At 35.0% G+C, this 13,708-nt stretch overlaps 2 protein-coding genes across 3 annotated transcripts in view; one reads left to right on the top strand and one right to left on the bottom strand.

Annotated features, from left to right (window-relative positions):
• si:dkey-49n23.1 overlaps window positions 1–13,708 on the top strand; it is a 125,110-nt gene that overhangs the window by 31,344 nt on the left and 80,058 nt on the right. The gene's annotated exons all lie outside the window — the stretch shown is intronic.
• On the bottom strand, window positions 2,368–5,196 carry LOC141380091 (uncharacterized). Its single transcript, XM_073936774.1, has 2 exons — window positions 4,998–5,196; window positions 2,368–4,916 (listed from the first exon to the last, which is right to left on the bottom strand). The coding sequence occupies exons 1-2, from the start codon at window positions 5,194–5,196 to the stop codon at window positions 3,490–3,492; spliced, it is 1,626 nt and encodes a 541-aa protein (XP_073792875.1). The 3' UTR covers window positions 2,368–3,489.

Here is a 13,708-nt window from a genome sequence, read left to right as displayed (position 1 = left end):
ACTGCTTTGTGGTTGCTATGGAAGGTTGCTGGTTCAAGTCCGGGCTGGGCCAGTTGGCATTTCTGTGTGGAGCTTGCATGTTCTCCCCGTGTTCTTGTGGGTTGCGGGTGCACTGGTTTTCCCCACAGTCAAAAGACATGTGGTATAGGTCAATTGAATAAACTAAATTGTCTGTAGTGTATGAGTGTGTGTGTGTGTGTGTGTGAATGTGAGTGTGTATGGATGTTTCCCAATACTGGGTTGTGGCTGGAAGGTTAACCGATGTGTTAAACATATGCTGGAATAGTTGGAGGTTCATTCCGCTGTGGCGACTTCTGAAATAGAGACTAAGCTGAAGGAAAATGAATGAATGAATGAATTTGGATGAATCAGTTTGATAGATATAAAAATGCAGAAGTGGAGATGAAGTGTTCAGATTTATGAATAATTTTGAGAAAACCACCTTGAAAAATGAGTATTGTGGTTGAAATCTTGAACAGAAATTGATGAAGTCTGACAAAACGAACAATAAATATTTTTTATATACCTGTATACTATAAATTAGACTGAAATACATACTTGATGGAAGGCCAAAAAGGCCAAAATCTTGGAGGGCAAGCCTGTAATGTCTTTCCTTAAAGCTTACAGAGGTAAAAGGTAAATTGGTGGATTGCTAATTGTACATTTTTTCTCAGATTTGACTGTGGCTTCAGAATTGCAAATGCACATAGAAGATTTCTGTAAGACAATGGCTGACCTCAGAATGTCTCTTTTCAGATGCTTTGTGGTGATTTTGGACATTATAACAGGCGCAGAAATGGGAATCCGGCGCCTCAGATATCAGTTTGAATTGCTCTAAATGGCCCCCACCAGACAATTGTAGATTAACCGAGCATAAATTGTTCCATGTTGTGCGCAATTTACTTTTTGAGCTTTTTTGGATGCCGAGAAGAAGCAGAAACTTCCTGCGGATAACAAGGCAGTAATTTATTTCCCCTTGACAGTATGTGAAGACATGTAGTCTTGATATACAACTTATTTCTCAGCGCTGTATTATCAAGAAATTAAAATATATAGTTTAAATGTTTTTACTGCCATTTGATTTTGGAATGGCTAAAAAAAGATATCATGTTGGGTTTATGGAGTTTATTTATTTATTTATTTTACAATATTTAGATTTATGAATGTATAAAAATTAGATGACATTAATAATTCAGATTTTTACTTGCAGGATGTTTTTTCGAGAATTTTATTTTTGGTTATAATGAAAGACTGATGCTTCTTTCCTAGCTTTGCTTTGCTTTGTCTCTTTTGACTTATTTTGTGTTATTTAGTTTAGTTTTCTATTTAGTTTTTTTCTGTTTTCTTTTAATTTGTTTAGTTCTGTTTTTGTTTATTAATATTTTTTTTATTTCTCCAATTTTTCTATTTAGTTTCTTCTCTTTCTTCTTAAGTTTTGTTTTGGCCTCTTTTGCTTGTTTTTATTGTTTTGTTTGTTTTGTAATTTTAATACGGTTTATTTATTTTCATTCTTTATTTCTCTATTTTGTTTATTTTTCTCTTTCTTGTTTAGTTTTGTTTTGGTCTCTTTTTGATTTTGATTTTTTTTTTAAGTTTAATTTTGTTTTCATTTTTGTTCTGTTTTGCTTTTTGCTAGTTATTATTGTTTTATTTTTTGCTTTGTTCTCTTTTTACTTCTCTTTTGTTTTGATTTTTGCGGTTCTGATGCTTTTTTATATATTTGTTTTGTTCTCTTTAGGTTTATTTTTCTTTTGTTCAGTTATCTTAATTGTTTTTATTTTCATTAACTCTTATGTACTGATGGGGATGTGTTCATTTACTCTGGGGTGATTTTTAGTCTTAATTTGGTCATAACTTTTTCAGTTTTTCAGCTACCAGAATAGACACATATTTTGAGAAAATACCTTGAATTATTTTTCTTTAAATTCAATGATACCATTAAATGGACTACCCTTTTGTTATTTTTGGGATGAAAACATCCACTACATTAAACTGCTGAAAAAAAAAGTAAGTTGTTTTTGCATAAATCTGTTAATCAACCTCAGTCCGGATCAGAACTACTCAATTATTTAGAAAATTACAAATTTTAACTCTTTAATCGCCAAATTCATAAATGATGTCAGTATGGTGAAAAAACACAGAAAATTATGTACTTTCAATATAAAAAGAAATTATGGATTTATTTATTTATATATATATATATATATATATATATATATATATATATATATATATATATTTTATATATATATATATATATATATATATATATATATATATATATATATATATATATATATATATATATATATATATAAAGTCATTTAGCAGACGCTTTTATCCAAAGCGATTTACAAATGAGGACAAGGAAGTAATTTACACAACTAAGAGCAACAATGAATAAGTGCTATAGGCAAGTTTCAGGTCTGTAAAGTCTAAGAAGGGAAGTATTAGTAGTGTTAGTATTTTTTTTTTTTTTTTGTACAGTTAGTGTGATATTCAAAGAGGCAATTGCAGATTAGGAAGTGAAGTGGAGACTAAATAGTTGAGTTTTTAGTCGTTTCTTGAAAGTAGCGAGTGACTCTGCTGTTCTAATGCAGTTAGGGAGTTCATTCCACCAACTGGGCAGATTGAACGCGAGAGTTCACGGAAGTGATTTCTTCCCTCTTTGGGATGGAACCACGAGGCGACGTTCATTCACAGAACGCAAGTTCCTGGAGGGCACATAGATCTGCAGAAGTGAGAGCAGATAAGAAGGAGCAAGGCCAGAGGTCACTTTGTAGGCAAACATGCCAGAGGTCACTTTGTAGGCAAACATCAGAGCTTTGAATTTGATGCAAGCAGCAACTGGCAGCCAGTGCAAACGGATGAGCAGCGGAGTGACATGTGCTCGTTTAGGTTCATTGAGGACAACTCGTGCTGCTGCATTCTGGAGCAGTTGAAGAGGCTTGATAGAGTTAGCTGGAAGCCCAGCTAGTAGAGAGTTGCAGTAATCCAGTTTGGAGAGAACAAGAGCTTGAACAAGGAGTTGAGCTGCATGTTCAGATAAGAAGGGTCGGATCTTTCTGATGTTATAGAGTGCGAATCTGCACGATCGAGCTGTTCTAGAAATGTGGTCAGAGAAGTTTAGTTGGTCATCAATCATTACTCCAAGGCTTTTCACCATTTTGGATGCAGTAATGGTTGCCCCATCCATCTGGATTGAAAAGTTATGATGTAGAGTCGAGTTGGCAGAAACTACAAGCATTTCCGTTTTTGCGAGGTTCAGCTGAAGATGATGATCTTTCATCCAGTGTGAAATATCCAACAGGCAGGCTGAGATACGAGCTGGAACCGAGGGATCATCAGGATGAAAAGAGAGGTATAGCTGGGTATCATCAGCATAGCAGTGGTAGGAGAATCCATGTCTCTGGATGACTGGTCCTAGAGATGATGTGTAGATGGAGAAGAGAAGTGGCCCAAGAACAGAGCCTTGAGGTACCCCAGTGTTTAGATGCTGTAGGTTGGACACCTCTCCCCTTCCCAAGACACCCTGAATGACCTGTCAGAGAGGTAAGATCTGAACCATTGTATAACAGTGCCCGCAACGCCCAGTGACTCGAGCGTAGATAGCAGGATCTGGTGGTTGACAGTGTCAAAAGCAGCTGACAAGTCAAGCAAAATGAGGACTGATGATTTACAGTCTGCTTTAGCCAGTCTGAGATCCTCCACGACCGAGAGCAGGGCAGTCTCAGTTGAGTGGCCTTTCTTAAAGCCGGATTGCTTGTTGTCCATGAGATTGTTTTGAGTAAGAAAGTCCAGAACTTGATTGAACACTACTTTCTCCAGAATCTTGGCCATGAATGGAAGCAGGGATACCGGTCTGTAGTTTTCAAGTAGCGTATGGTCCAGGTTGGGTTTCTTTACCAGTGGGGTTACCCTAGCCTGCTTAAATGAAGTGTGGAATAAACCAGAGTCAAGAGATGTGTTAATTATGTGAGTCAGTGTTGGTATGACTGCAGGAGAGATGGCTTGCAAGAGATGAGAGGGAATGGGATCGAGTGGACAGGTGGTTGCATGGCTAGATAGCACGAGTTTGGACACCTCAGACTCAGAGAGCTGAGAAAAAGAGGTGAGTGTGTGTGGTGTTGGTTTTGTATCTTGCGTGTTTGTTGTAGGTGCAGCAAATTGAGCACTGATTTTTGCAGTTTTGGTGCAAAAGAATGTAGCAAAGTCATCAGTAGTAAGTGTGGAGGATGCGGGTGGAGGAGGAGGATAGAGGAGGGAGGAAAATGTTTTAAAAAGTAGGCGAGGATTAGTGGCATTGTTGATTTTCTGACGGAAATATGTCTGCTTTGCAGAAGTAACCTCAGCTGAGAAAGAGGACAGAAGAGTTTGGTATGTTAAGAGATGTGCAAGATTTTTAGTTTTCCGCCAAATTCTCTCTGCAGCCCAAAGTTTTGAGCGATGATCATGGAGAACATCCGAGAGCCAGGGTGCAGGAGGACTGGCACGGGCTGGCCTGGATGCAAGAGGACATAATCGGTCTAGACAAGATGCTAGTGTGGAGCAGAGTGTATCAGTGGCACTGTTCGAATCAAGTGCAGTGAGTTTGCGAGATGGAGGAAGAGAGTCTGAAACAATGGTGGATAGTCTATTGGGTGAGAGAGATCGTAGGTTTCTGCAAAAGGTAACCAGTGTTGGAGTGTGTGGCGGCTCAGGAGTAATGTGGATGTTGAGAGACAGAAGGAAATGATCCGATATTTGTAGTGGAGTTACTATTGTTTGATCAGTGAAGCAGTGTCGTCTGTAAATAAGGTCTAGCTGATTACCTGATTTGTGGGTAGCAGAGGTAGGTGCTCTTTTTAGGTCAAAAGAGGCAAGCAGAGTCTGAAAGTCTGCAGCTTGCGGTTTGTCAACGTAAATGTTGAAGTCACCTAGCACCAACAAGGGAGTGTCAAAATTAGAAAAAGATGAGAGAAGAACATCCAGTTCATCTAAGAAGTGACCTAATTTACCTGGTGGGCGGTAGATGACAACCACATTTATGTAGAAGGGGTGGATAATGGTGACTGCATGGAATTCAAAGGAGCTGATTGTTGGCAGGGACGGTATCAGAGTAAATTTCCATTCTTTGGAAATTAGTAGTCCAGTCCCACCCCCTCTCCCTGTGTGACGAGGAGTGTGGGAAAAAGAAATTAGCAGAAAGAGTAGCATGTGTAGCAATGTCCTCCGGCCTCAACCAGGTCTCAGTTAGAGCCATGAGATTATAGTCAGAATATGTAGCTATGGAGGTAATAAAATCTGCCTTGTTAATAGCTGATTGACAATTCCAGAGGCCCACAGAGAGAGAGAGTTGTGAAATAGTAGATACATGTATAGAACGAAGGTTGTGAGGATTACGCCTGCAGCGTACCTCCCGTGTTTTGCGAGTGTTAGTAACAACAGGAATTAGAATCAAATATATATATATATATATATATATATATATATATATATATATATATATATATATATATATATATATATATATGTATGTATGTATGTATGTATGTGTGTGTATATATATATATATATATATATATATATATATATATATATATATATATATATATATATATAAATTTATATTTAGATATATGTGAAACAATGTTGCCTTTAATTTTTTTTACTTTTTTTTTTACTGTTGATGGCTGTATATGCCCCATTGATTTCCATTATAACTACATTTTTTGATTGCAAAACCATGCATTTTTTAAAAATTAAGATAGGCCCTTCAGATAGGCTTTTGCACAAAGAAGCTTAGTTTCAGGATTTTATATGGAGTATAACACATGGTTTCCATTACATTCATTCTTCCATGGTGGGGCACCACACCAAAATTCATCCTGCCACAGCTACGTTATAGCTTCTCATTCAAAACATTCAGTAGTTTTTGTAATAGCGGGTTATAATCGGACCAAAACGCATTAAAAGGTAAGTGAATAATAATAGCGGAAACTTTTCTGTAACCGTAGTAGTGCTGTACGTTATTTGTTTAACCCTTTAATGTGACATGCTGACAGACTGACTGACTGACAGACAGGTGTGTGATGCATGAGGCCAGCAAACACGACGTAGCTTTCAGTTAAGATGAAGTTTCCATAATTATACTTTATTTATAGATAAAGGTCTGTGGTTCTGCAATTACTTTATCTAACTAGAGATTATAGCCGTTTCACTTTACTTCAGGACGCATTAGCCTAATACAGCTCTGTAGGTCTATTGAAGACATAAATAATCCCGGAAAATCTAATAAATGTTAAAGATATACTCATTGCATACATGCACTAAATCACACTTTAGCAGCATTTGTTTGAGAGCACACAAGAAGATCTGCGCTTGAGAAGCGTATATTTGAGGGGGAGTGGAAGACGTTTTGTGCATGAAGGAAATGCTCTTATTACATAAATGGGATCTCGACTTGTGCGCTCACGACATCTCTCCATTTGTCATTGAAATAACACCATAGGTGGTTGGTAGATTTGTGTAAAAGACCTGCCACCACAGCTGGAAAAAAATCCTAGAGGAAACATTGTACCAGCAAATTAAAGTGTGTGTATGTGAGTGTGTGTGAGTGACCTTTGTGCACTTATCTTCATGTGTTTGAGAAAATCTAAATATGATTCTCAGCTTTCAGAACTACATGGAGTAAACAAAAACAAAGATTGTGTATTTATGCACAATCAAATGTGGTCATAATTATGCAAGTCAATGGGGCAAAAACAGCCAACAACAGTAAATTAGAGAAATAAAATATGAAAATCTAACAATGCATCAAAGCCAATGTTGTTACTAATTGCTCACATGTCCAAGACTGTGATAAAAGAAAAAAAATCCAGTCCACAATTACTTTTTATATTGGAAATACGTCATTTTTTGTGTGATTTTTTTTTAATTTTTTTTTTATTTATTTTTTTTCAGCAAATCAGTGACATCATTTATGAATTTGGCAATTAAACAGTTAAAATCCTGTAATTTTCTAAACAATTCAGTAGTTTTGGTCAGGACTGAGGTTGATTAGCAGATTTATTCGAAAAAGGGAAAAAAAATATCTGTTGCATTTTTACAGCAGTTTAATTTCATGGATGTTTTCATACCGAACATATCAAAAGTGGTAAATTTGAGCTGCACAAGGGTTAAACTAGCTTGTTCAGTTTTGACTTGTTCTGCTTAGTTTTTTATTTAGTCTATATACAGTTGCTAGGATGAATGAATGAACTGTTCAGCCCTTGCACATTCATACTCTAAAAAAAACACAGATTTGTTATTTTTTACTTTCTCCTGTTTCTTGGCGATAAATGGTTAAAAGAATCAGGTCAACTCCTGAAGAATTGATGGAATTTACTCACTAAAGCACGAAACAATGAGGTGTAGTAAATATAAGATTACTCATCAGAGCTGTGCATTAGACAAAGCAGAGCCCTGGAGAAGGTGAGGCAGATGTTTCACAGATTTAAATATTATTATAACTTCTGGCCTTTGAAGGCTCCTCATCACGTCCCTCCTCAAGTCAGAAGTGGCCTGAAGTCCTGGATCCTGTCAGACGAAGCGGACACTTCATCCGTCTCTCTTCATTGTGGTATGTGAAGGAGAGTCTGTTGATGATGGATTGTGAAGCAGATCGTGAGTTGAGGAGCAGAGCGTGATGTTCAAGATCACTGTTTCTGTGGGAGTCGATGGTGTGTTTGGTTGAGATTGAGTCTTTACACTTATTTGGTTATGAAGCAAACCAGACTTTCCAAAACTGCTTGTTGAGGAGTGATTGTTGAGCTGAACGTCTACATGAACACAAACCACAGCTGAGCACTCGCTAATTAAATTAAAATGGCTATCGTAAGATTATTGAAAGAAAATTGGTTTATAAAGTTTTTGGTCCCACTTTATATATTAAGTGTCCTTAACTACTATGTACTTGCATCAAAAAATAATTACAATGTATTAACTGTGTTCATAATGTATTTGAGAACACTTGTGGTGCTCTTGAGTTGGGATAGGGGTTGGTTTATGGACAGGTTTGGTGGCATGGGTAGGTTTAAGGGTGGGTTAAAGTGTAAGGGATGGTCAACAGTGTTTTTACAAATGTAGCTACAGAAGTTAATTACAGATGTAATTAAATACAGGTATTTAATCAAGCATAAGTACACAATAAATACATGTATTTACACAATAAGTACATTGTAACAAACTATTCATTCCTGTGTAAGTACATATTAGTTAAGGCCACTTAACATAAAGTGGGACCAAGTTTTTTAACAACTTTTATTAGTTTAATTATTTGTTTTAAATTAGACTAAATGAAAATAAGACATATTACCTTAGCAACAGTCAGTTTAAGTGTTATATAATTTTTGTTTTTATTAGAAAAATAAGTGGGGAAAATAAGTATTCAACATTCATTTCTGTCTGTAAACATATTTCTAATGGTGCTGTTGACTTGAAAATTTGACCAGATGTTGGTAACAATTAAAGAAATCCATATAGGCAAAGAAAACCTAAATAATTAAATTATGTGTAATAACATGAAATGACACAGGAAAAAAAGTATTGAACACATGAAGAAAGGGAGGTCCTGGCAAGTCCAGACAGCAGCTGAAATCTCTCAGTAGTTCTTCAGCAACCCTCTGCCCTTCCTCATTGTAAATAAATATTAGCTGCTTCAGTTCAACATCTTTATAACCAGGGTGATAATGATGAAACCAGAGTGGATATTTCAGCAAGACAATGATCCAAAACACAGCCAAGGAAACTCTCAAATGCTTTCAGAGAAAGAAAATCAAGCTGTAGAATGGCCCAGCCAATCACCTGACCTGAATCCAATAAAAATTGGACCACTTTTATGTCCCAGTGGTTGATTATTATTAATATCATTATCATTATTATTATTCATTATTATTGACATTATATTATTATTACTTTGTCAGTTTTTAATATTTATTTTTATATTTACATTTAATTTAGAATACTCTTTACTCATAGCTACACAAAAATGTTGTTTTTTTGCATTTACTATATGTCCCAGAAATTTATTTTTATTTTTTTTAATTGCAAGTTTTTAGTTGATCAATTTATTGTTTTTTGTTTTTTAAATAATTGTATTATATTTTCATTTATTTTTAGCACGTTTATGGCCTAGGCAGTGGTTATGTTTTTTTGTTATTATTATTATTAATGTATCCCATTTAATAATGTTATTGGTATTTGTATTTAATTGATTTGATTTTATAATTTTTTTCATTCATTACCCTAGGATTTTTCCAGGACATTCAAGTAAATTTTCATGACCTAATGTATAATGTAATATCTATGTATATATGGTAGATAATAATACAAAAAACATTGGAGGTTTAAATGTATTATAGCACATCATAAACACACAACAATCTTTCTTTTTTATATCTTTTGTATGTATTATTTATTAGGATGATGCTTACACATAGCACTCCTTTCCTGCTGTGCCACCTCTGAAATTGAGACTAAGCCGAATGAATGAATGAATTAATTAATTAATTAATTAATTAATTAATTAATGAATGAATGTTTTTGGCCAAAGAATGAAAAGAAGTAAAGACAACTAATCTTTATTCAAGTTTACAAATATTTGTTAAACTAATTTCCATTACTTTTCCAAAGCCTTGAAAGAGACTAAGCTGAAGGAAAATAAATGAATGAACATTTAGCAAAGTTATATTAATATATCAAATTTATTAATCGCACTATAGTAATAACAGCACAAAGTAATAGCCAATATTTCATGTCTAGTAAGCCAGAAATAGTTAAAGTTGGACTAAAATACCCAAATAAAATAAATTAAGCTTGATATGATCACAAATACACCCAATTTCATCCATTTTGTTCTTCAGGATTTGGATTTCCTCCAGGTTTTGATACTTTGACAATGAGTTCATAAGTTAGCAGTCTATATAAAAGCTAGCATTCATATTAAAAGACCACACAGAGCTTTATGAATGACTTTCTGCTTAATCTCCAATTTATATTCAACATTATTCAGCTTAATGCACATCATAACAAACAGACAAATGACTTTTAATAAAAGCAGATTGTACTTTTTTGTCTTTACATCATTTGCAACCATTTAAAATCCTCCGATAACCGTCCCTCCTGGAACACTCACCACATTTGCCATTCATTTGCTCCATATTATGTTACAGAGAAACTGTAATCCTCCCTAAAAACCTCAAATCTTTCTAATGAGCTCCACAAAAAAAGCAAGGCGGAGGCTTTCATGTAAACTATCCTCTTTTACCACCAAATCCTATGGTTTGGTTTGTGTTAATCTCTCACGGGAATGATGGACACTGGATGAGCGCCATTAGTATACTTCTCATTGATGAATATGAAACCTTTGGGCTGTTGTTTCTGGAAATTGCAAGGTTTAGCATTATAAAAAGTTTAATGAATTGTGGAAAATGAGCTGAATGGGAGAGAATGGGACTGATTTTGCAGGCGTTTGCTGTTAATGCGTGTCTCACCGCCTTGACTGGTGTCTTTGTCTGTGTTAAACGAAGGCTGTTTTGCTTGTTTTTCGGCTGGTTGAACACACTGTTGTCTTTTCACAGCTTGCCGTGAAGCGTAATGTGCCGAGCGGCCCCTCTCATTCACTTTCACTATTTCAATGAATACGTAATTTTCTGCATCTCTCTTTGTACAACTGCATGTTTGGCTGCTCATTTTGGAATTCACTTTTATTAGAGTTGAATGTAACTTAGTGGAGCTGATATAATGAGTCTAATGATGCTAATGTGTGACTGTTCCATTCATACTAATGGATTTATATAGTATGTTAGATATATACAGTAATTCTAGCCCGAACTCATGAGACATACGTGTTTTATACAGTTGTAACCAAAAGTTTACATACACTGTATAAAACTTGGCACATAACTATTTAAAAAAAGTTGGATGTTAATGTTACTGAAATTTTTCTCTTTTAGGTAAATTAGGATTATCAAACTAAGATTGCTCCGTTTGTTGAATTTAAGTTACATTGCATCTACATGTCAAACAATTCTCAGTAGATTATAAGTAGACTGATAGGTTGGGGTTAGGGTTAGTGTAAGTTGACATGCACTCGCAAAGTTGCTTATAGTCAGTTAAATGTCTGTTAAAGGAGCAGTATCAACATTAAGCAGACAGTCTACTAAAACTCAAATAGATCATTAAATAAAGTGTTACCCAATTGGGTAAACAAAATTAGCCATAGTGTATGAATGTGTGTGTGTGCTTATGAGAGTGTATGGGTGTTTTCCAGCACTAGGTTGCAGCTGGAAGGACATCCGTTGCATAGAACATATGTTAGAGTAGTTTGCGATTCATTCCGCTGTGGTGACCCCTAATAAAATAAGGGACTAAGACAAAGGAAAATGAATGAATGAATGTCCTTAGTTACAATTACTCTAGAATTTTGTATTGTTTAATATAAACAAATTAAAAGTGCAGTGTGTAATTATTTTCATTTAATTCATAGCAAACAAAGGCATATTTTGATGGCAGAGTGACTGTGTGTGGAATTATGGGAGTTGTGGTCTTTATTACTTCCTACGAGACTCCTGCAGAAATTATGTTGATGAGTGAGCTAAAGTAAAAAGCCTGACAGCTGTCAAAGTGAAACAAGAGCACTGAAGTAATTGAAGTAAAAAAAGAGATTAGCGCGACGAGGCATAAAAGCAGCAGAACTTTTATTATGACACAATTTCATAAGCTTGTAATCATGTGGAGAAGAAGCAGCGCTGTTTTATTAGACTAAATACATTTCAGGCTTCTGTTATACAGTAGGGGTGTCAAAATTATTATTATTTTTTTGTCTTCGGTACACCGTGATGCAGACGCAGACAATTCAGTATCGGTTCAGTAATAATCATAACCGGTTATTATATACTGACATCATTTATCTCATATGCGCTATGTCACTGTAGTAAGGTAGGCGAGCGGGGGTATTTACAACACTCCAACTACTTAAAAATGCAGAAGCTGTGCACGATTTTACTGTGTGTGTTTGCTGGACAGTCTTTGACTGACACTTACAGCAGAAGACCCTATTGCACTGCGATTGAAAAAATGAAAGTAAACTCCATTTCTCTCTCTCTCCTCTCTCTCTCACTGTGGCCCATTTGACCTGCATTGATACCTGCCACTGCCATTTATCAGTATCACTCATCTGTGAAGAGCAACAGCATATGAGAGCCAATCGCAGCCCTTTCTGTTGAGCGTGTGACCAATCAAAGGGGTGTAAGAACTTGGTAGACAAGGCTCACAAAGCGAGCGGGATATTTATATACAGTATGTTTAATTGCTATAAATGCTTGTGTTGTTTAAAGATACAGTTTATATATCTGACTGTTTGTATTAAAGGACAAAATTGTATTACAAATAGTATAAATACAAACATATTTATACATTTTAATACAAGAATTGCCGTGCTGTGAAGAAAATATAAAACTTTGTATAGAAAGCATTGTAAATGCTCTGAGATATCGAATTAAACCGAATCGATGGCATGATAATTGTAACCGAACCGTGAGACCAGTGTAGGTTCATAGCTCTATTATAGAGTGTTAATTTTGTTGACGTTAAATTGTCATGGCGAACATGTATCTACCAACAAAAACGAGATGAAAACTAAATAAACATTAAGTAATGATGACGACAACCATAATAAAAATATACTGACTTTTTTTTTTACTAATAAAAATTACACAAAATGCGAGTCTGGGACCTTTTCTGGAAATTGGTTTGTGATGCATGATGATGATTATTTGGTGTATATAATGAGATATTATTTAATTTTAAGCTATAATATATTGAATAAATAAATGTGTACAATATTTGAATTAAACTTAATTTAATCCAAATATATCTTAGTTAACAAAATCTAGAGTAGTCTTGCTCGACTACAATCTTATGAAATTAAGTTGACTAAAACTATACTAATACTAAAGTGATTCAGAAGACTAAAATATAACTAAATAAACTAAATAAATAAAAACTATAAGACTAAATAAAAACTTTGTTGTCAAAACAAACATACACACAACATATTAAAGAATCTTTGTTATTTACCTTCTTTATACAAATAAAAACATGATAACATTATTTGCATAGAGACACAGGACACAATCTGGTTTTCTATTTAACAACTGCTTATTTTTCTGGACATAACATTTTTCAAAACATTTGGGAGTCAGCTTAATACTAAATAAAACTGTTGTAGTGTGTTTTTTAGAGGTTTTAATAAATAAAATCATACACCTTGTGCTTTTAAATTCCATTTGGCGCCATAATTGGTGTGTAAATGCAGAAACTGTTGAAAGATCCTTAAGTGATGTTTTTTGCTGGATTGGATCAGAGATTTTAGTGAAAGACTCCCTGCCAGTCCTTCTATACTCAAGAGGAAGAGAGAGTCTTCATCCATTGACAAAATCACCCCATGTCGTCCTGCAGTGATCTTTATTTCTAAGGTTTTTCTTTCTTTAAGCACTAAAGAAGCCTGCGTGTGCTTGACTTGTGAGGTCCAGACGGAAAAGTGTCCTGGTAAGACAAAGTCTGAAGTCACTCATCCAGCTTTTTCCAGCGAGGGATGTAAATAAGGTCAGCTTTTGAGCATGGCTCTCGTTTTTTATCATTCTTACTATTGTAGAGGCATTCAAGGAAACCGGCTGAACATCCGAAG

This window comes from Danio rerio, chromosome 22 (assembly GCF_049306965.1).
Source record: "Danio rerio strain Tuebingen ecotype United States chromosome 22, GRCz12tu, whole genome shotgun sequence".
Lineage (NCBI taxonomy): Eukaryota > Metazoa > Chordata > Actinopteri > Cypriniformes > Danionidae > Danio > Danio rerio.
The sequence above is the reverse complement of the archived record's forward strand: the minus strand, read 5'-3'. Positions and strand labels throughout refer to the sequence as shown.

Excerpts from the sequence above, each read along its gene's own strand:
- LOC141380091 (XM_073936774.1), bottom strand. The coding sequence starts at position 5,196 with ATGCTACTCTTTCTGCTAATTTCTTTTTCCCACACTCCTCGTCACACA. Across the intron at positions 4,917-4,997 it reads TGTCATCTACCGCCCACCAG|GTGACTTCAACATTTACGTT; the intron begins GTAAATTAGGTC and ends TGTTGGTGCTAG.